Source organism: Leuciscus leuciscus (genome assembly GCF_965113295.1).
Source record: "Leuciscus leuciscus genome assembly, chromosome: 4".
Lineage (NCBI taxonomy): Eukaryota > Metazoa > Chordata > Actinopteri > Cypriniformes > Leuciscidae > Leuciscus > Leuciscus leuciscus.
Genome location: NC_138728.1, coordinates 46,736,977 through 46,759,024, shown reverse-complemented (window position 1 = coordinate 46,759,024; position 22,048 = coordinate 46,736,977). Strand labels below are relative to the sequence as shown.

At 39.1% G+C, this 22,048-nt stretch overlaps 1 protein-coding gene and 2 long non-coding RNA genes across 4 annotated transcripts in view; 2 read left to right on the top strand and 1 right to left on the bottom strand.

Annotated features, from left to right (window-relative positions):
* Window positions 1-22,048, top strand: part of LOC309496565 — a 381,708-nt gene that overhangs the window by 50,811 nt on the left and 308,849 nt on the right. The gene's annotated exons all lie outside the window — the stretch shown is intronic.
* Window positions 129-3,437, top strand: LOC309496561. The gene is made up of 2 exons (XR_014205155.1): window positions 129-1,946; window positions 1,983-3,437. It is a non-coding gene; the product is annotated as an uncharacterized lncRNA (long non-coding RNA).
* Window positions 3,315-17,379, bottom strand: LOC309496536 (uncharacterized protein). 2 transcript variants are annotated; one of them, XM_082166527.1, is made up of 5 exons: window positions 17,318-17,379; window positions 12,920-13,321; window positions 9,063-9,903; window positions 5,937-6,025; window positions 3,315-3,989 (listed from the first exon to the last, which is right to left on the bottom strand). In XM_082166527.1, the coding sequence occupies exons 2-5, from the start codon at window positions 13,260-13,262 to the stop codon at window positions 3,730-3,732; spliced, it is 1,533 nt and encodes a 510-aa protein (XP_082022653.1). In that variant the 5' UTR covers window positions 13,263-13,321; window positions 17,318-17,379; the 3' UTR covers window positions 3,315-3,729. The 2 variants fall into 2 exon arrangements, with proteins under 2 accessions (XP_082022653.1, XP_082022654.1); XM_082166528.1 differs by having other exon boundaries at window positions 12,920-13,310; window positions 17,314-17,368.

Genomic DNA, 22,048 nt, shown 5'->3' with positions numbered 1-22,048 from the left:
TCTCGATTTGTTCTTTCCATTTCAAACAGAGAAGACTAAATTTGTTTAAACTGAAGAATGAGGGATGATATTTCTTCATATATATATATATATATATATATATATATATATATATATATTATATATACATATATAAGAGAGATTTATATATCTCTCTTAAAAACAACACACACAATACCATAAATGAACAACCGAGCAACCTTTCTTTTTAAGCCAAGGCAGACATTAATGGAATACAAGCAGCTTATGGAAAAACATAATGCATTCTTTTTTATCAACACTTGAATGTAAGTCATTAAAAAAAAGCAAAATTTTGAGCAAAAAGCAGAGAAAATCAGGTTCCCTTTCGAGGGAACTCAAAGGCTGCATCAGCTGATGCAATGGGGACCCTGTGTCTGAGTGTAACAACTAGCCAATCATGGCGAATGCAGTGATGACGTCGTAGGGTGCTCCCCAGCGTATAGAAAGGGCACCTGAAAACCTATCAGTTTCAATGTCTTCAGAAAGCCGCTTGTCTGTGTATCGTAATTGTTGATAACAGTTCTGTAAATTCCTCAGCAAAGGCTGGAGAATATTTTGGAGGCCTGTAAATAATGATAAGTAAAATGCGTGGAGCACCTTTTAACACAGTACCCAGATATTCGAAAGACGTGTAGTTCCCAAATGTTATTTGCTTACATTGATAGATATCTTTAAAAAGAGCAGCTAGACCCCCACCACTTTTAACAGCTCTGCAGACACTCATAAAAGTAAAGTTAGGAGGGCATGTTTCATTGAGGATTGTTGCACTGCAGCTGTCTTCTAGCCAGGTTTCATTTAGAAGCATAAAATCCAGGTTGTTTGTGGTTATTAAGTCATTGACTAGAAGTGATTTATTTTTAAGTGAGCGGATGTTTAAAATTGCTAACTTAACAGTCTTACTTTTTTTCCCTACACCAATCTTAGTTAGACGTGCAATAGGCACCAGATTAGTTGAGTTTGCTGTACGGCTATTGAAGGCCTTAGACTTTCTATCTTGTAATAGAACAGCAATAGAGAAAGATACAGGCACACTGGGTTCCCGCTTGTTCTGTAAACATTTGAGAAAGTTACTGTTATCAAAGCGGGGACCCGACATACATCACTGAGAGCTGGTATCAGTTGTTTTTGGTTCACCTCGAGCAGATGGAGGAGGGTGTGGGCCCTGGCGTTGTGGCAGAGGCCGAAGCGCTCTCACAGAGGCAGGGGGAGGGTGAGCTGGGCCCGCAGGCTTTGGTGGCAGCGGTGCCCGACGTTTTTTGGATGATATCTGGGGGCTTGCAGCAAAAGAGTGTGATAGTCTGGTTCCAGCATGCACCAGTTCTTCCATTTTCTGTGAGAAGCACAGAAGTGGAGTTGGTGGCGAGAGGGAGAAGGTGTCTGGTGAAAGGGGCTGTTGCTCTGGTGTTATAGGAGGCTGTGATATGCTGTCCTGGCTTCCCTGGCTGTTTTCCAGGAAGTCGTCCTTGGGTGCTGAATCTTGGAGCAGTTCTAATATGTCTGTCTGTGGTGAGCTCTGTGGGCAGGGCTCAGCTGAGATGGTGTCCGTGAGCAGAGGTTGTTGTGGCTCAGTGGTGTTATCATTGTCCTTGTGTGATATGTCAACATCATGTCCATTCTGAAGTGAAGTCCTGTGGTCATTCATACTGTGTCCAGGTGTGTGTGTGCCGTTCTGATTGAGTGGATTGGCACACACTGCAGAAGGATGATTGAGGGAGAAGTAGATATTGTCCTTTAACACTCTTGAACCAAGTTTGTTTGGGTGATGGCCATCCCGATGAAATAGTTGTCTCTGACTCCAGAAAAGATTGAAGTTGTCAATGAAGTTCACTCCTTTTATATTGCAGGTTTTTTGCAGCCATGTATTAATCCCAAGCAACCGTGAAAACCTGTTTGTCCCTCTTGCTGGGAGTGGTCCACTGATGAATGTCTGAACTTTCAGTTTTTTTAAGTGTTTCAAAAAGTTCATTGAAATCCTTCTTAAGGAGTTCTGACTGCTCTTTATGAATGTCATTCTTCCCCACATGAATGATGAGTCGATTTGCAGTCTTATGTTTCATTAGAATGTTCTGAAGTTCCCTGTTTATATCAGAAGTTGTTGCTTGTGGAAGGCAGCATGTAGTTGTATCCCTGCTGCTAATGTTTCTGATTATGGAGTCCCCCACTATCAGAGTCCTGGGCTCGGCTGTGCTCTGAGCTGAGTGCCGCTGTCTGCTCGACCTTGAGCGCCAGTTAGCATCAGTGTTAGCTACTGGCTGATACAGTCTGTGTTCGATCACATTCATCACGTTTGGGGGTTCCTCATTTACATTCATTAGTACTTCAAATCTGTTCTCAAGATGTATAGGTGTTGGTAGGAGACCAATCTTTGTCAGAGCTGTATCTGGGGTAGAGGATGCTACTGCGGTAATATGTGAGGCTCGTGACAATCTGATGTCTCGAGTGCCTTTGGGTCTCGCTCCCTGTTTGTGCCATCGATTTGTAAGTCGATCGGCTTGTTTCTCTACCTGTCGAGGAGCACTAGTTTCATGGGACTCACCGGCTATATGCTGAGGGTGTCCATGACGAAGCTCTGTTGTGTGTTCCGTCTGGTTTGGTGGTCCCGTAAATAACTTTGTTTCAAGAACTGCAATCCTTTGTAAAAGTCTGTGGCAGTTAGTGCAGCAAGTAGATTCCAGAAGAGGCATTTTCTCTCTTAACCTTGTAGGCAGTTGTGTTTTCCTTTCCCCGGAATGTAAGCTGGTCGGGTAGAAGAATTCTGCGTTTTTGTAGTAATCCAAACTTTGTCGTTTGAGCACTGTGCTGATTTGAAGTTAAAGTTAGGTGATAAAAGGAGCTAAAATTATAAAAGTATAGAAGATAAAATATAAAAGCGATAGAGCAAAGCGCGGAGCAGTAAGCAAGAGCGTCCGAACAGTAGCTGAGCAGGAAGTGGAAGAGGGAAACCAATACTTAAATAAAATACCACGCAAGGGCTTCCCTCACTCTCTCAGGCCTGCACTGTCAATGCTCTCAACTACTTTCTCTGGCTGTGGTGAGTCAAACTCTTGCATGCACTGTATCTTCATACACCTCACCCTGAATTTCACAAATATTGTGAAGCACACAGCATGCAGTGATGATAAACTGGGGGAACATTTCTCTGGATTACGGGGACCAATGTGTTTTACAGGCACATGACCACACGCAACACACAAACGGGACAGTTTGGTTAATTACCAAGACCTGGGTGATTAAAGAGTACTGGATTCTCAATACAATACATAAAATAACTTACAACTTTACAGGAACCAAAGTGTTTTAGAAGTACTTTAATTACAACTTTAAAGATTTTTTACAGTTTTAACCACTTATAGTGAAAATGCCATAAATACTACAACATGCAGAGAAACTGATTTATAAGGGGTGGTTCACCCCCCCCCCAAATACATTTTTCAGCATTTTCTCACCATCATGTTGTTTCAAACACATATGACTTTCTATCTTCAATGGAACCTAAAAAGAGATGTTTAGGTTCTACTTTTAGACTTTCCACTGAAGATAGAACGTCAACATCTGGAAATATTTTTTTTTGACAAACAATTCCTTAAGGCAGCAGTTTAACTTATCTAGAAGTTTAACTGTTCTTTAAAAAATGTTTTTTTGCTATAGAATGAAAATAATAAAGTAATAATCTTAATAGAATGACATCAAATGAGACATGATGTAACATCACTTATTTTGGGCTTTCCTTTTCAAGCTAATTCCTCGATTTCTTACAAAATCTCTTATTTTTTGTACACTGCGTCTTGCCAAAACAGGATCTTCAGCGGTCCTACACTGCCGGCATTCAGTCGTTGTGGCCAGTTTTCCTTGGGTTATATGTGCCTTGAAATGTCTCATTACAGCTGCAACTTCAGCATTTGACCAGCACACTTTTTGCGGTTTCTTGTGTTTTTTTGTAGTTTTCTTAATGGGCCTCTTCTGAACACCTGCAAGAAATCAGTTATACACTGATCACGAAACTCAGATGGAACTCAAACTTACTAAAATGACATATACAGTATATAGAAATTAATAATGTTAACTGGTTATACACCTGATCAATTAAAATTAAAAAAAATTTAAACACCATATTCAAACTATTATTCTGGAGATGACATGTTATCAGTCTGTTAAACACCACCTTTTTAAACTTATGTCCATCGGTCATTTATCAGTTTTTGGCGAACATGAAAATTATCAACTTACTGGTTTCGGACAATATTACAATGTTGGTGCATGTGAATATGTTATTTTTCTTAGCGGAATGATTGCACAACTGTTTTCAACATTGATAATCAGAAATGTTTCCTGAGCAGCAAATTGGCACATTCAGCGAGAGCGCGCCTAAGTACTTGAATTTGACTTTTTGAAATTGAAGTCCTGGAAAACCCTTGAAAACAGCCATATTAACGAAGAGGTACTTGAAAAGTGCTTGACTTATTTAAATACAATATGAAATTAAAAAAAAATCCAACAAAGAGAAATACAATCTTTTCACGCAAAATTAACACTGCAGCCCATCTGATAAACTCCTATCAGACCTTTTCTCGATAAGTACGAATCAATCCAAAACTAGCTTTAGCTGGACAATAACTTTATTCTAGAGCTGCTGTTAAGCCAAAACTATCTCTGTTACTTTAATTTCCTATTATCACTGTAAAGCTGCTTTGAAAAAAATCGATATTGTTAAAAGCGCTATATAAATGAAGGTGACTTGACGGAGTCCAGCAGAAGGGAAAGGCTGTCTCAAAGCAGAGGTTGGCCCACTGGATTGTGTATGATGTCATAGTCTTATAGTCTTAAGGCCATTGCACACTGAGTCCGAAATTCGCATCCGAAATTTTCACACGTTAAAAACTAAATACGACCTCACTTTATGTCAGTCACGCTTGCACACTGCCTCCGAAACTTTCGTCCGTCATAAAAAAAGGATTCGGATCAGGTTCGATTTTCTGCGTTTTTCACGTCCGTAGCAAGCATTTTGAATGGTGTTTTGACAATTCAGAGCCACCGAATCACGAATATGAAAAAACGCATTCGAAAATTTCGGACTCAGTGTGCAAGAACCTTTAGTCTTAAGGCCAATTTATACTTCTGCGTCGGGTGCGCGTAGAAGGTACGGCGTAGCATACGCATTGACGTGTACCATACGTCGTATCCTTCGCCGTACCCTGACGCGCACCTCCTCAAAAATGTAACTACGCGTTGCGGCGACGCGGACCGCAAGATCTGTGATTGGTCGGCTGGATAGCATCGCGTTTCCTCCTACGCATTTCCGGAATGATCTTCTGCACTCTGCACCGCCCGCCCGCCATTTTTAAATTCCAAAGATCAGTGAAGAGCCATGGAAATAGACCAAGTGACCGAGAGATTGCTTGAAAAAGTGCAGAAATACAGCCATCTGTAGGACTCCTTCAGTCGCCATTGCTCGTAGAAACCTAAACTCAAAACAGCCGCGAGGAATGTAAACACAGTGGAACATTAAAACCCACCCGCGCCAACTAGCGTTTCGGCGGTGTAACTGCAGAGCAACACAGACATTCGCAGAAGTATAAATGCTCACGACGGCGTCGCCTACGTGCGTAGCCTACGACGTACACTACGGCGTACACTCGACGCAGAAGTATAAATTGGCCTTTAGGATATGGGAGCTCACTCCACTCTGAGTGCCTCCTCCTGGGCGTTAAACCATTGGTTAATATGATTTGAGCTGGGTTATGCATGTTTTGGAGTTATTTTGAATTTAGGTTGAAAGAATATTTATTGATAAAATCTAGTAGTTTAAAGGTATATATATAAAATAAAATTAAATTCTCCCAAAAAATTGCATTCAAAATAAAAATAAAAAAAATTTATAAAAAGGAAAGGATACAAAAATTAGACCGCGTGATTACCTCGAGAATGTGTGATCCGTGATTCTTTTCCTGGCGCATCATCTCTATCGGAATCATTCTCCATACAATTCAGGAAACGTGCATTGCGCCTGTGAATTGAAACATTCATATTAGGCTACTTCTCAATAGGACAACACTGATAAAGTTATGGTATTTATCAACTTTTCCTTCCTTTTGATCAGTGTTCTTCAACCCTGCTCCTGAAGGACCCCCAACACTGCACATTTTCTGAATCAGGTGTGTTTGATTAGGGAGACAAAGAAAATGTGCAGTGTTAGGGGTCCTTCAGGAGCAGGGTTGAAGAACACTGCTTTTGATTATTTCATCATGGCCCTCATGTTCAGAAGTTACCTCAGATGTATGGAGATCTGAGGGATTTTTTTGTGTGTGCAATTTCTACGCTTTCTAGGGTTTCTGACATGTAGAGTAGGTCCTTACCTGGATTAAACCATCTCTACACTCCCCAACCTCCCCAACCACAACAAGTTATGGTTAACTTATGGTACTAAACAGTTTTTTCAATATTGTATGTTTGTTCACATTTATAAACACTTCCAAAAGCCTGACACTACACCCACCATCTGTGCTCACCCTGCTGAACAAATACTGTATCTACAATGGAGGAGTTGCAGAGGAGTCATACGTATGAAACGACTCTATTTTTCTGAACTTCTGAGACGCTATATGAATTCTTTCATTCTGTTTGGTTATGTCCTTAACATCTACAAAGTCTATGCCAATCTGAATACAGTTGACAAATGCACTTTCTTTTGCTCTAAAGGCAATCTGATTTTCTAATCAATCGCTTCATATTATCAAGAGGGCTGAGTGCTTTGTGCTACGCTGCGCAATTAATAACCTGGTGGACACTGAAAGCTACTTCATCTATGCCATATACAATCTGCTGCAATGTCTAACAACTGACAGAAGAGTCTTGTTGGCAAATACAATTGAAGCAGAGGACTAAGCAGCAGGAACATGGCAACAGAAAAGTTGTCACAAATATCTATTTTATCCTTTCAAAACAATATATAGCATTGTTTTGGAACAATATATATGGAACTAATATATAGCATGAACTGCTGGAACTCAACCTGTCCACTTCTGTTAAAGAACGAGGCATGAAAGAATGGAGAGAAACTCCATGTCTATCAAAAATCCCTATTATACGTTATGATGACAACCTTGTAGGGCTGTGACGGTGCCAGTTTTTTTTTTTTTACCACAGCGGTGATAATGGACCAACTACCGGCGGTGGTGCGGTGGTTGGGGGGTTGTTTTGAAAAAATATTTATATTTATATTTATTTGAGCAAAAAAGTGTTTATTTGAGCAATTCCGTCAAAGAAACAACACACTAAAGCCTGTAAAGCATTGAAATAAATATTAGTAAATATTGGTAACTTAAATAATATAATAAAGTTGAATCTATTTAAAAAAAAACAAAAAAACTTTTGTTTAATATTTCCACACAAAGACGCGAGATATAGCCTACCGCTCTGCGCTTTGAGAGGGATGTGGGACACAAGCAGGAAAGAGAACATCGATTTTCTGATATCTTTCTACTTGGAAACTATATTGCATCTAATATCATTTTGGCGGAGAATCGCCGGTGCTACTCAGCCACCGCGGTGGCGCTTTACAACCGTGGCGGTGCGGTTGTCAAGTTTACCGGCACAGCCCTACAACCTTGTTCTAAGCTGTTTCCCTTTTTCCTTTCCCAGACATGTGCATTAATCTCCTTGTCACTATATTATCAGAGTAATAAAACGGGCGAGTAATGAATCAAATCAAACTTGGTGATGTAGGTAGTTTGGTCTCATCCACATGTGAAAGATTTCACAAGCTCTGAGTCGGAAAAATATGCTTTAAAAACAAGTCGGAGTTGTTGTTAGAGGAGTATGAGAGATGATTTGCCACTATCTGAGATCATACATATCGCTTGTGCTTTTCTCCTTGCATGTGCGATTTCACGGCCTTAACACCCATAGAGCCACATTTATAGCATTTCTTACAGATGCTGCAACGGGCTTTCAAATCATTTCGTGTTATTGATTTTAACCAGTCCAAGAATTTAATATTTTCAAGCCACTTGCTGGTAAATTTACATTACCCCATTACTTTTTGTCCAACTAAACACACCCAAATCACTCAAAGTAGCTCTGTTATGCAAATCAGTTACCATCACAATCTCCAGCCAATCAAAATCATGTTTGCCTTTTCAAGCGTCTTTGTTTACGCTCCAATTTTTAAAAAAATCTTTACAAACAGTTAAGACTTTCCTCTCCTCGTTAATTTTCAAAACACAAATGAAGATGATTTTGATGAAATCTGAGAGCTTTCTGTCCCTCCATTGACAGCTACCCAACCTACCACTTTGACACTGCAAAAAGTTCATAAAGAGATTGTAAAACTAAGCCATATGAATTGAGCGGTTTAATCAAAATTTTCTGAAGAGACACGATCACTATATGATGAACAGATTTAATCCAGGCATTTGTTGACATACGTATAAACGTAAACAGATCCTCAACCGAACCTGCTTGATGTGCGAGAACAAACCTCATTGGTTTTTGCGAAAGGTCAAACGTGCCACAAGAATGAACCTCATTGGTTCTCGTATGTCAAGCAAATATGCTTGCGCTTCCATTTTTGTCCGTTGATGAATGTTTATATGTGAATAAAAGGCTACATTTAATCTGTTCATCATATAAAGTGATCGTGCCTCTTCAGAAAATTTGGATTCAGATAATCCGCTCAATTTATATGGATTCGTTTTACAATCTCTTTATGAACTTTTTGTTTGAGGCGTCAAAATTGTTGTGTAGCAGTCTATGGAGGGACAGAAAGCTCTCAAATTTCATTAAAAGGATCTTTGTTTGTGTTCCTAAGATAAAAAGTCTTACTGTTTGTAAATTTTCATTTTTTGGTGAACTAACCCTTTAATGCGTTTAAAAGCTTTAAAGACCCACGGGTTCCCTACTTCCTCCAGAGTGAATGCACATATGATTTTTGAAATTGCTCCTTTTCCTCAACCTCTTACTACATTTCGAACACTTCGATTTCTTGCCAGAATGAGTTTGCAAATGACATTTCAGATCTATTTGATGTGTGAATCTCTTCTCACACTAAAGATACGTGAATCCCTCCGGTGTGAGTTTTCATGTGGCTATAACGGGTTCCCTGTTGTGCAAATCTCTTTCCACACAGTTTGCAGGGGTATGGCTTCTCTCCAGTGTGAACTCTCATGTGAATCTTAAGACTTTCTTTTCCAGTGAAACTCTTTCCACACTGTTGGCAGCTGTAAGGCTTCTCTCCAGTGTGAACTCTCACATGGACTTTAAGGTTTGTGTTGTTAGCGCAACTCTTTCCACAGTAATGGCACATGTAAGACTTCTCTCCGGTGTGAGTTATTAAATGTCTCTTAAGCTGTTTCTTGTCTGTGAAACTCCTTCCACACTGACGGCATACACAACAGCTCTCTTTTACATGAACCCTCACGTGGTGATTAAGGCTTTCTTTACGTGTGAAACATTTTCCACACTTATCACATGTGAAAGGTTTCTCTCCAGTGTGAACTCTCATGTGAGTCTTAAGGTTTCCTTTTCGATTCAAGGTTTTTCCACAAAATTTGCAGGTGTAAGGACTCTCTCCAGTGTGAACTTTGATGTGGGTATAAAGGGTTCCCTTATGTGTGAAACTCTTTCCACACTGTTGACATGTGTATGGCTTCTCTCCAGTGTGAATTCTCATGTGAGTTTTAAGATTTCCTTTTTGAGTGAAACTCCTTCCACATTGTTGGCAGGTGAAACAACTTCTATTTTCTGTATTTTTAGCTCTTTTTGGTGAAGTCTTTTCAGTCTGTGAGCAACTTAATGATTTTTCTCCAGTTGAGATATGTTTCTCAAACTGATCTTGCTCTACTATATCATTCAGATCTTGAATCTCCTCTTTTAGCATCATCAGATCTAAGGCAAAAAAAGAACAAAGACATGTTAACTCCAGTTTAAAGCAACAGACATTGATGCCATCAATATAGTATATAATACAGTGATAGCAGGCTCAAGCACTACGGCATCATCATCACACGGTGGGCAAATGCATTTAAGTGGGTAAATTAAGGAGGCCAACTTATGGTGATGTGACCCTGAACCACAATAGCCACATCCACGTGATTTTGAAAGTTCTCCGGCTTGAGAACAATACACGTACCAAGTTTGGTGACTTCAGGTCAGGGATGAGCAACTCCTGGAGGGCCACTGCCCAGCAGAGTCTAGATCAGGTGTGTCCAATCCTGCTCCTGAATGGCCACTGCCTAGCAAAGTTCAGTTCCAAACCCAATTAAACACACCTGAACCAGCTAATCATGGTCTTACTAGGCATACTAGAAACTTCCAGAGAGGTGTGTTGAGGCAAGATGGAGCTAAACTCTGCTGAGTTTGGACAACCCTAGTCTAGATCGATCCCTAATCAAACACAACTGAACAATCTAACCCAGGGGTAGGCAAGTTCAATCCTATAGAGTGGTTACGAACGCACACCACGATACCAAGCGCGTTTCAAAAATGCAAGAACGCGTTCTACGTGCTACTTAAGAATCGCAGTCCATTTGTGAAGTGCTGAAATATAACCTTATATGGAATCATTTCCTAAACATTTAACCAAATAATCGTCACCGGATGTGGATTAGCAATCAAGACAAGTCTATATAAAGAACCTACCTTAAGGCGGAGGCACTGACAAAATGGCTGGACAAATTGGGTTGCTTGAAATTTACAGGCAGGAGTGTTTGATTAGGGACAGAACTAAACTCTGCAGGACAGTGACCCTCCTGAACCAAAGTTACTCACCCCTGCAATAGGTAAAACTGACTTCTGCACTTTAGTCAAAAGGGGGAGCTACAGAGCTGCCTGTTCAACGCCTGTGTCTTACCTGTTTCCTACAACCAATGGCCGAAAATTCTGACTCTAAAAGCTTTAAGCATTACTTCATTCTCAAGAAGGCAACATGATGCTTTAACAGCCATAGGATGTAAACATTTGCAGGGCTTAAAGTATTCCGGCACCGTGCCGAATCTCTCCGGCGTGCTGCTGTGAGGGAACTTGCATGCGGTTTAATATTTTCGAGTCAACTGATTTCACCTACCAATCATATGAGAGGAACGCAGCTCTAACTAACATTTTATGCCTATCAGAAGCAGTGCAGGGTGGGTCCTGGCAACACAGTGTGTTTGAGATCCATACGTCACGTTAGCGTTGTTGGTGAAAGCATGGAGCGCAAGTTTATGAAGACTGGGGATGATGTCCTACCCATAGATAAAGGACTCAAAAATAAATGCCGCTGAGCATGGATAGAAGAAGGTAGATGGCAAGCCTTTTGGCAGTTGGTGCCAGAAACTGAGAGAGCCTGGTGCTTGGTGCTGCACGTTTGCTCGAGAAAGCTACTATATGCTAGCAGTGGTAAGAAAGTGCTTGCTCGTCATGAGTTAGACCCCAGTCATAGAGCCGCTGGCCGTGCACTCAAACTTATCACGACGTTGCCGGGAGAAACTGTTACAGCTGACACACCTTGTCTATGACTGACCGTGTCTGCGACTTAAAAATACGTTTGTGCACATTAATTGCGGAACATGACTTGTCAACATGTCAAATCAACATGCGAGTTACATGAACACTCATGGCATCGCACTGTGTCAGTGGATTTGTAGTTCTAGTTGCCAGCGCGCTTTTCAAGTTACTGTATTTGATGAGTAAATGTTAAAATTAAGTGTTATTTTAGGTGTTTTTTCAGTAAATTTTAAGACTTGATAGAGTTTAATGTTCAGTTATGTTGGAGATTTAGGGTACATTAACACGACTAAACTGCGTATTTTGTCTACACAACATTGTCAAAACGATCCCTGTTCACACAGATCCACAAAAACAACAGATTAGAAAATGCACAATGCACGCAGAGGCCAGGACAGTAGTTAGTGATGTAGAGAAGTACACGCCTTTAGACTGAACACGTAATACACATGAACAACGCCAGTTTCCATAGACGATAAAGGTATCATTTTCAAAAACTTGCACTCTGAATCCAGTTTTCAAAAGTTTGTGTTTTCAGGCCCCCAAAATGCCATTGTGGTGTAAATGAAGAGCCAAAACGCATACAAAAATTCAGTCTTTAGTTGAAAACGTTGTCGTGTAAACAGCCCCTTAGAGAGTTTCTGTTTTGAAGACTGGCACTTGTGTGGGCAACTACGGTCCTGTCCCAAATAGCACACTTTCTATGCACTTTCATTCTTGTGAACTTGCAATGGGTGCCGTGTGAGCATGTGCACCATCTAGGGGTTGAAGCTGGAGATGTAAGGCCTCTGGGGATGAAGGAGCTGTGACTTCACAGTCTTTGACCTCACTCTTTTGCATATGCTTACTTTTGGAATCCTTTGGACACCAAAGTTGACTAATCCATTACATCAGTGTTATTTTTGTTGGTGGTGGTGGGGACTAATTTCAATGGTGGGGACTGCTTGATGGGAGGAGGAGTCTGGGTGGGAATAGTTTGGGATGGGGTTGTTTACGAGGAGAAAAGGGGGAAGTAGAGGAAGGACGGTTGGAGTTATCATTTGTGGCAAGCAGGGCGGGGCCTAGAGCTGTGAGAATGGAGCGTGGCCGGTGGCCTAACAAGCTTCACCTGCACACCACACTGGCCTTGTATCTCTCACGGAGGAGCTTGGGGAGGATAAAAGGAGGAGTGATGACAGTAAAGGATGAGAGAGGACCAGGCCTGAGACATATACGTTGCATTTTGTTTATGTGGCAGTCTTCCGTGAGGGACTGCAGCTGTGCTTTTGTTTGTTTATGCTAAAAAACATTAGCAAAATGCAACCATTTGGTCTCAGTCTGGAGCCCTGCACTCTTCAAAAATATCATTCATTTCTGTAGAGCTGGACATTCTAATAAGGATCAAATTAATGAGTTCAGCTTTGAGAATGAAACCAACCTGTTTGTTCCTCAGTTTCTTCATGTTTCACTGTCAATGTTTCTTCAATCTTCACGTCTTTACTCTCCTCTTTAATAAACAGCACCTTTTTTTGTTCCTCAGCATCTTCGTGTTTCACACTGAATGTTCCTTCAATCCTTATGTCTTCAATCTCCTCTTTAATAAATGCCATCTTTGATTGTTCCTCAGTATCATGTTCCACTGTCAATGTTTCTTCAATCTTTATGTTTTCACTCTCCACTTTAATAAACACCATCTTCACTTGTTCCTCAGTATCTTCATGTTTCACTCTGAATGTTTCTTCAATCTTCATGTCTTCACTCTCCTCTTTAATAAACGCCATCTTTATAATAGTGTCACATGGATCTCAGTCGCTTCATCAGGAGTTGTTCTGTGTTTGTCCTGTTTAAGAAGAGAATAATTAACAGAAAGAAAAACACATCCAAACTATATCTTTGTGTGCATCTCAATCATCTCCTTAGAAAGGGAGTCATTCAGAGTGATAGTTGATGATCTTAATTCCCTCCACTCAAAATTAGCACAACAAATTAAGAGAACAAAAATTATACATTTCATCATTAGTTATGATTTCTTTGGTATTTAATATTTGCAGATTATATTTTTTTGTCCGGGACCAATTTTAACACAACTATTGGCTGATTGCGATACTGATATTTGTCACTTGCTCTCTTTTAACTTTTGTCATTAAAAGAGATAAGTGCGCAGCAGGAATATTAGGATATGTTTACAAGGATAATCACCAAGTTGGCCATTTTAAAGGGGTGGTATAATGCCCTTTTCACTTGATGTAAAATAAGTATTTGATGTCCCCAGAGTGTGTATGTGACGTTTTAGCTCAAAATACCCCACAGATATTTTTGTATAGCATGTTAAAATAGTAATTTTTTGAGGGTTAACTGCAAAAAAATGCTTTTCTTACTTAGTAATTTTGTCTTGATTCCAGTCCAAATCTCTGGGGGGGTTCTGATGAATTCGGTTCGAGAAATCTCCGACGGGGGGGGGGGGGGGGGGAGGGGGGGTTCTGATGAATTCGGTTCGAGAAATCTCCAACGGCGGGGGGGGGGGGGTTCTGATGAATTCGGTTCGAGAGTAGAGATAAAATCCCGAGGCACACACGCACACTAGCACACACACGCAAGGTCTCTCGCTCCCTCTCTCTGCCATGCGCGCGCTACGCTTGCGCGCTCTTGCTTCCGGGAGATTTTAACTGATTTGCGGGCATCAGGGAGCCGCTATCAATATGCGGGAGACTCCCGGAACTTCCGGGAGACTTGGGATGTCTGTGAATGGTTAGTTGATAAATTGTTGTAGCTTATGTGTAGTTATCTTCTAATCATTGATTAGCATATTCTGTCATGATTATCTATAAATTCCGTTCCCGGGGGCGGGGTTTATGTAAATTTTAGGGTTGGTGATGTCACAAACCCTGGAGGAATGTCGTGTAGTCCCCATCAGCCTTTGGTGTAGTCCTTAAAAAGTGATTTCTTTAAAAGCAAATATCTTCCCTTTGCTTTGAGCGTTGTAACTTTGCAGATGTTGTTTATGCTCAAACAGCAACATTACACACTAACTAAAGTTAGAAAAGTGAAATCATAATCAACCACCCCTTTAATATAATTTTAAGAGAATTAGAAGCCATAGCTGATGCCCTTGACAAGTTTAACACTTTAGTTATAAAAATAATCAACATTAAGACAATCATTTGGTTCATATAACTCTTTAACAAAGACTTTTTTCAAAATCCCCGTGGGAGAAATGACTGGAAAAAATACTTCCGGAACCAGAGCCGCTGAAACAGTGGGCGGGCACTAATTATTAATAATATTATTAAGCATATAATAACAGTCTTTAACTGACTGTGGTATGAGATTTATTCAGCGGCGTTGTGCCGAATTTCGACTTCCCTCTACGCGCACGAGCATTACGTAATTTAATGACATCGCTGCGGGCAAATACATTTTTTAATATACAGTCAAACCAAAAATTATTCAGGCAATATTTTATTACTAGTGGGTGCAGGACACTAAAACATTTATGTAAGTGAGGATAGCAAGGTGTCTGAATAATTTTTGTTTTGACTGTATGTTTGTGTTGGCCTTTCATTTAATTTATTTCATATAGTTATTGCCTTACCTTCTGTGACATTTTATTAAATTGAAATTCAATTCAAATATGACAAATAAAATAAGAAAAACACAAAAAAGTTCTGCACTAGTGTTGGGCGATACGCTCCATTTTCATATCGTCAGCCTGTGAGATCGGCGATACATGATGTTATCGTGAGGGGGGCGGGGCTTACTTATTTGATTATTAAGTTGCTTATTTACTCATTAATTTGCTTGTTTTATTACTTCGTTTTATAAATAAGAATCTTTTTATTTTGCTACCAAAGGTGGAGTGCTTATTAATAGGCTAAATCAGGATATTTCCTGGTATAGTGAGGTAAAGTTGTGTTGTGTTCTTGAACTAAAGACTGTTATTAGGCCTGTATATCATTTTAGTGATATTATTATTAGTAGTAGTATTACTAATATTTTGTAATTGTATTGTTTTTAGTGTTATTGTCATTAAATGTTTTGTTAATGTGCTATGGAAACAAAATACTGATGAAAAACGATGCGGTTTTCATCTTGGATCTGTATAAGAATGATGCGTCTGTTAAAACAAGCACTTGACGATTTGTGAACGATCATCTTGCAATTCAATTTTGATGTGGGATGAAGTTTTTTAGTCTGTTTTAAAAACATTTTCTTAGAGGAGTCCTCATATGATGTCGCAAGTGTTAGGCTATGTGGTGATTTCGTTACGAATTTAGGCAAGGCAAATGAATTGTAGTTCCTAATATTAATAATATATATAATAATAATAATTTAATTCATTAATGGTAAAACGAGCCAATTATCATATTAATATCGTCAAAGGCATCTGCCATCAGCGATATCTCTGACTATCGTATACACACGATACTATCGTCTATCGGCACAACCCTATTCTGCACTGTTTATTCTGCAAAGCTTTTAATAAACAATCTTTTCCCCAACATATTTTATATACACCACGACAACATCGAACGTTCAAGCTGCCATTTTTAATCTCAGGGCCATTTAACTATAAAATGATGCAGTGTTTGTTAATAGGCAAGGGTTTTTTTTTTTTTTTTTTACAGACGGTGCCATTTTCTCAAGTTTCAAATACTCACTTTATTCCTGTTATCTGATTATCCAGTCTTCAGTGTCTTTATTAGTACTATTAATGAAAAAAAAAAAACAGTTGTGCTGCTTATCTTTTAATTTCTTTTATACCCGTTTTAATTTTACTTGCTTTTATTTTGTGATTATTTTTTATTCCTTTCTGTAATTCACTTTGAATTGCCATAGTGTAGGCCTATGAAATGTGCTATTTAAATAAACTTGCCTTTCTTGTGAGGAAATCGTGATAGATTTGTCTTCCATGAAAATTTTGAATATAATTTTTTTTAAAGATTGTTAATATAACTTACTGTCATTTATGATAAATGTAATGAATCAAATATATGTTATCAGGAGACCTTTCACATATAATGATAATAGTAATATCAGCATTACAATGTTAATTTAAGTTAATTATTAAATTATTGGCTGACAATTGCCAAAGACCCATTACTCAAGAAGTTTTAAAGTTTTATTTAACTTTTATTGCACAAAGGACTACGGTTCCTGATATTTACAGCCAAATAATAGATTACAAGACCCATTTGACTCATACCCTGTTGGTTTATTAAAAAATGAGACGACTTGAACATTTGCTGTTGTCTTGCTGTGATTTGGGAGGAAAAGATTTGGTTACAAAAAGCTTTAAAAAGCAAACAGTGCTGAACTTTATTTATTAATTTTATTCATCTTTTAAATTGAGTTTCAAAAATACAAAACAATTCAGTACGTTCTCAAAACATTTAACAAAAATTTGTATAACTACATTATTGCTGCAATAACTACATTAAATCAATCAAATGAAAACAAAAGGTCAACACAACATATTCAATTCATTTTGTCGCACCAATGTCAGCAAATGACGTCGTGCGCGTGCACGTGGAGGGCAGTGGAAATATGACAGGGAGTAAATAAACACGTAGTTGAATAAGTACAGAATTAATCATCACATTAGTAAACTATTGCACTCGTGCTACTGACTCACTGATAATAACTGATTCACGATATAGGGAGCTAAATGAGACGCCTATTTCACTGTTACTCGTGCATAGATGCGTTTTACTCATAAACATAACGTGTTAGATAAAGTACAAGGATATATTAAAAACTCGTTAGTTTTACAGTTCTTGTAGAAATAATCGGAAAGGTTTGCATAGACTGAACACTTTAAATGATTTAACACACAAACCTTTCTTCAGCCGAATCACAACAGTGCAGCAGCGCGACGCAGCCTTGTGACGTCACATCAGCATACCAAAATAAAAGTCCCGTTCACACGCTAAAATCACAAAAGCTCACAGAAACTTACATGCATAAAACAAGTAGAAATAATAATACCGTGTCAGAGGTTTACATATTTAAACATGTTATCACATTGATGTGCTGAAAATATAAACACTGCCAATGAAAGAGTTTTACCACATCTAATATATGGGAGTAATAGGCAAAACTGTACAAAAACAAGGCCCACGGACTACTTTAAGAACACAAAGACAAACAAATATGTAAAAATCAAAAACATGTTGCAGTATGTTATTTGGGTCATTCCTGACACGTGAGCCAAGGCAAAAACAGCATCATTACTCGTCAGCATTTTTATATGGTTTTAATAAAACATGAATACATTTTTTTTTTTTTTTTTTTATAATACCAACAGTCGTGTTCTGGGAGGATTTTTATAATGATAACTTGAAAGCCTTTAAAGACAACATTATGGCCTTATTTAGACTACAAGTCCAAAGATAATTGTGAGAAATGCTAAATTGAAGGGCAACACAATGATGGTTTATGCAAACCCAGTTTAATATGTTCTGGCACTAATATTGTCCGTTCTGGGATACTGCTGTAGCATTACGTGGAATAGAAAATCTGATCTCAGAAAGTGCCTCCAGCCAGAGTAGAAACCGTGTAGTTTTCCCTCTGTCCACATCCCTGTGGCCTTCACACTCTTTGTAGAGAGAATTGCACTGAATGCAACAGGAGATTAGATATGGAGTTCTGTAGGTCCTTCTATGCTCCTCTGACAATGCGTTCCAGTTCTCCACCTGATGACAAGAGAAGAGAAGGGTTCATGTGTAAAACATCTACAGATTATTAAGTGATAGGTTTAGTATCTTTCATAAACTTTGATACAATTGCACATTTCATTGAATGTTTCTTGTTAGGCCTACAAACACTTCCAATGTCATTATCTAATTGAGTATTCTTAGAAAAACTGACTGCTTTGTTGACAACACCAATCTATCCCACTCAGCATCTTCATGGATAATGCCACTTCGCAGGTTACACTGGGCTGCACAAATTCTCAGAATTGTATCTATTTTTGGAACTTGTGAAATCATTTCTAAGTGCTTTAGTCTGCTTTTGATCCGCTCCAGTTGGACTCCTTTGAGTAAAGGCAGGTATCATGAGCTTCACCTTCCTTACAGACAGCAGATCACGGATGATGAAGCCTCGGTCAGCCATGACCTTATCTCTTGGACGCAGGTACTCCAGGAACCATGTAATGAATTTGTCACTACATCTACCTCCATACACTGGGGAGGCAAACATTATTAGGCCACAGGGTGCATTTGCTTCTAGGTACTTGATAGTGTTCTGGGCATAAAAGACTGCACAGAAATCAAGATCCCTGGCCCTTTGGAGGGGGGTCTCAGAGCAGTCTAGGATGCATGTTGTGCATACAATATTGGCAATATACCAAAGATAGTTTACTTTGGAAGCCAAGAAATGTATTCCCTCATATTTTCTTCCATTAGGTCAATCCAGTAGCTCAACACTCGGCTAACGGCGCTCTGGGACACACTAAAGGGCCCTTTCACACCGGACGCATAACGAAAATCGAAGCGAAAAACGTCTGTGACGTTTCAGAGAAATATTCGGCGACAGCTGAGAAAACATGGACACTTCATCTTCCAGTGAAGACAAGCTTTTCATTTTCTTTAAAAGACCGAAAAAATAAGGTTTTGGGTGAACAAGTCAAAATCATTCGACTAGCCATCACACAAAGAATGTACAGTATCCTAAAAGCAGCCCTAAATAGTCTCACTACATTTTGTTTTTCAAAGTAAACACGGTGTCTGTCTCTATCTTTGACGATAATAGTGTTAGCTTTCTATCCCAAATGTAGTCTAGCTTGCTAGCCCACTACAGCACAGGACAACACAACGACAAATAACTATCACGCAACACACTCACAGTCGTGATAGCAGAGCTGGTTGGCAATGCTACGCCACACATTGTATTTCAAATCATTGTCCTTGTAGTTTTTGTTAGTTTTGTCAAACAAAACGGGATGCGTCGACACACAAGCAATCAGAAGATCCATCATTGTTGCTGTGACGTCACCTTTGTTTCCTTGTATGTGATTGGTTGAAGCCTTTTCTGTTGCCGTGAAAGTAAAGAAAAAAATAAATGTCGTTTTTTCGGCGCAGCACATTGGCGTTCAGTGTGGAAGCTTTCATTACACAAACAGCTGATAAAAAAAATAAAACAATTTGCGCGACAAAATCGCGTCCAGTGTGAAAGGGCCTTAAGGTCTTAATGCACAGATCCGATCTTTTGACCATGTCTGACTTTTTGGCCCGCATGTTTAGATTCACTTTAGACAGGACTGGTATCTGATATCTGTGTTTACATTAATTCCCGCCCAATGTTGGTGATCGTTTTACTATGCACATGGTAGACCCTAGATTTGAATGGCCGTGCTATTAAAAAATATTTATATAATAATTCATGTCGGGTGGTCATGATTATTTGATGTCAAGACTCGAGAATGTTTTGCAGCGCAAAATCTGGTATACAGTTTATAGTCCGTAAATAATTTTCATTTATCTACAGCTCAGATCTAGAATTCTGAAGTGAAATAAAGTAGCCCTGTAATATTTTTTTTAATGAATTCGAAAGAATTAACCAGAGAGCAAAAGCAAGTGAGTAACCTAATAGTGAAGCTTGTTGGTTTAATTACAGCGATGTTATCACCTCATTGCTGAGAAATATAATGTAGCTTTGAGTAGTGAAGCTGTTTTATTTATAAAAGATAAAAGCTTAAACTTTTATAAACTCTGTGAGTTTATAACACAGTGAGCTTTGAGTGAGCGCACACAGGCACGTTTGCCTCATAATACAACATTAAAAAGGTTTCTTTGAGCCTTCTAGTGGCTTGGAATTCAAAGGGGAATCGGATATGCGTGTTTAGACGTAGGTCTGATGTCCAGATTTCGGATATGTATCTGATTTAAAACCACATTTGGAAGTGGATCAGATCGGATGCGAAAAAATTTGATCTCGTGCGGATTTTTGTGTTTACACGTGTGCAACAAATTCCGATCTGTGTCAGATGTGAGTAAAAGATCGGATTTTTGTGCCAGTGTAAATGCAGCTTTCAGCCAAGTCGTCCTGGAGAAGATTAAGCTTCAGCTTCATCAAAGTCAACAGAAGCTGGTCTGTTGGGTCGAGCTGAAAGTTACCTTTCAAGTTTCAAGTTTGGTTTATTTATATAGCACCATTAAAACAGCAGCAGCTGACCAATGTCCTTTACAACATCGGATAAAACAAATAAAAGCAAAAGGAGTAGAAAACTTAATTTCACAAATAAAATCAGAGACAATTTTCAAACTAAATAGCAAAAGAAAATCAAAATACTAACAAAAGTCAAATTCAAAAATAATCATCAAGGAACATTAAAAGCAATGGAAAAATAATGAGAAAGGCTGGTATGTCCTCCAAACACAGAGGAACATGACAACATGGTCCTCTCAGATCGCCATGTAGATGATTGGTTTGTAGAGAGGTATGAGGTGTTATAATAAAAGGCAGAAAGTGACAAGCCTGTATGGAGCAAAGAGAGAGCTTCGGTCCTCCTAAGCAGAGTCTATGGTCAGGTCAGATCAGGTTTTTCAGGTTCAAAGACTTCCACCAGAGTGGCAGCGCTTTGTCCTCCTCCGGAGGTGTGTGCAGGTCGTACGGGGCTCCACATGTGCAATCAGATCATGTTCAAAACATCCCTGCTGTAAAATCTCCCGTTGTTTCTTCCAATTATTATGGCACTCTCTAACTGAACACATAATACTCGACATTGCTGAAATGAATAGCACAGTAAATAAATACAACAGAATGGACTGACATGTAACAAACTCTTACTAAGCAATTGCTGGTGATTAGCTGTGTAAGTCGGAAGTTCGGAGAATTGGAAGTGCTCAGCTGACACACAGGTTAAAAAGGAGCATAAGCTCTATACTGTACTGTTACACATGCATTTCCTTTCTCAGCTGTTTATGGGATGGAATCTAGAATTGATTTATGGAATTTAGTCTATAAACATTTAATATAAAAACTAATGCACAAAACTGCTAGCACATGACTTTTATTTATTTATTTGGCCTCTATTTCATTACTCATTAAATATGTCAACATTAATAATATAATACAATTTTATATTAATGTCCCATAAATGTCAATGACATTTCTGTCACGGTTACAGTTAGAGTTAACATAGTAAATCCATGGTAAATGCTAGTGAATTGTGGGATGAAAAGTATTCTAACTGGATCGTTATGGCTCAATGTTTCTCCTGATTTCCATGGCAGTGTTGTTGATTAAGTCAGCGCTGTTGTAACTGTTTTTAATCTAGTTTGAATTACCAAGACTCATGTGGTTGTTATCAGAGACCTCTGCGTCTAACTTGAAATTTCTCACTGGATATCACTTCAGTGTTTAGTGGTCGCGTGACGTGAGACCGGTCAGCAAGTAAACACATTTGTCCAGAGCTTGCGCTGCGCTGTCTTTACGGCGGATATAAATGGTCTGTGCTGTGCGGTTCAAACGAGTAGAGCTGTTTCGTTCCGCTTTTGGCGTGTTTCCCTGGTCTAAAATCTAGTGCTGTCACCTTGTGTTGACAATGTGAAACTACACGATTTGT

What these genes read in the sequence shown, in the direction of transcription:
- LOC309496536 (XM_082166527.1), bottom strand. Translation starts at nt 13,262, where the DNA reads ATGGCGTTTATTAAAGAGGAGAGTGAAGACATGAAGATTGAAGAAACA. An exon ending in AGAAACTGAGGAACAAACAG is followed by an intron (nt 9,904 to 12,919) that starts GTTGGTTTCATT and finishes TTTTTGCCTTAG; the next exon opens with ATCTGATGATGCTAAAAGAG. An exon ending in GGGATTCACGTATCTTTAGT is followed by an intron (nt 6,026 to 9,062) that starts GTGAGAAGAGAT and finishes TTCAATTCACAG; the next exon opens with GCGCAATGCACGTTTCCTGA.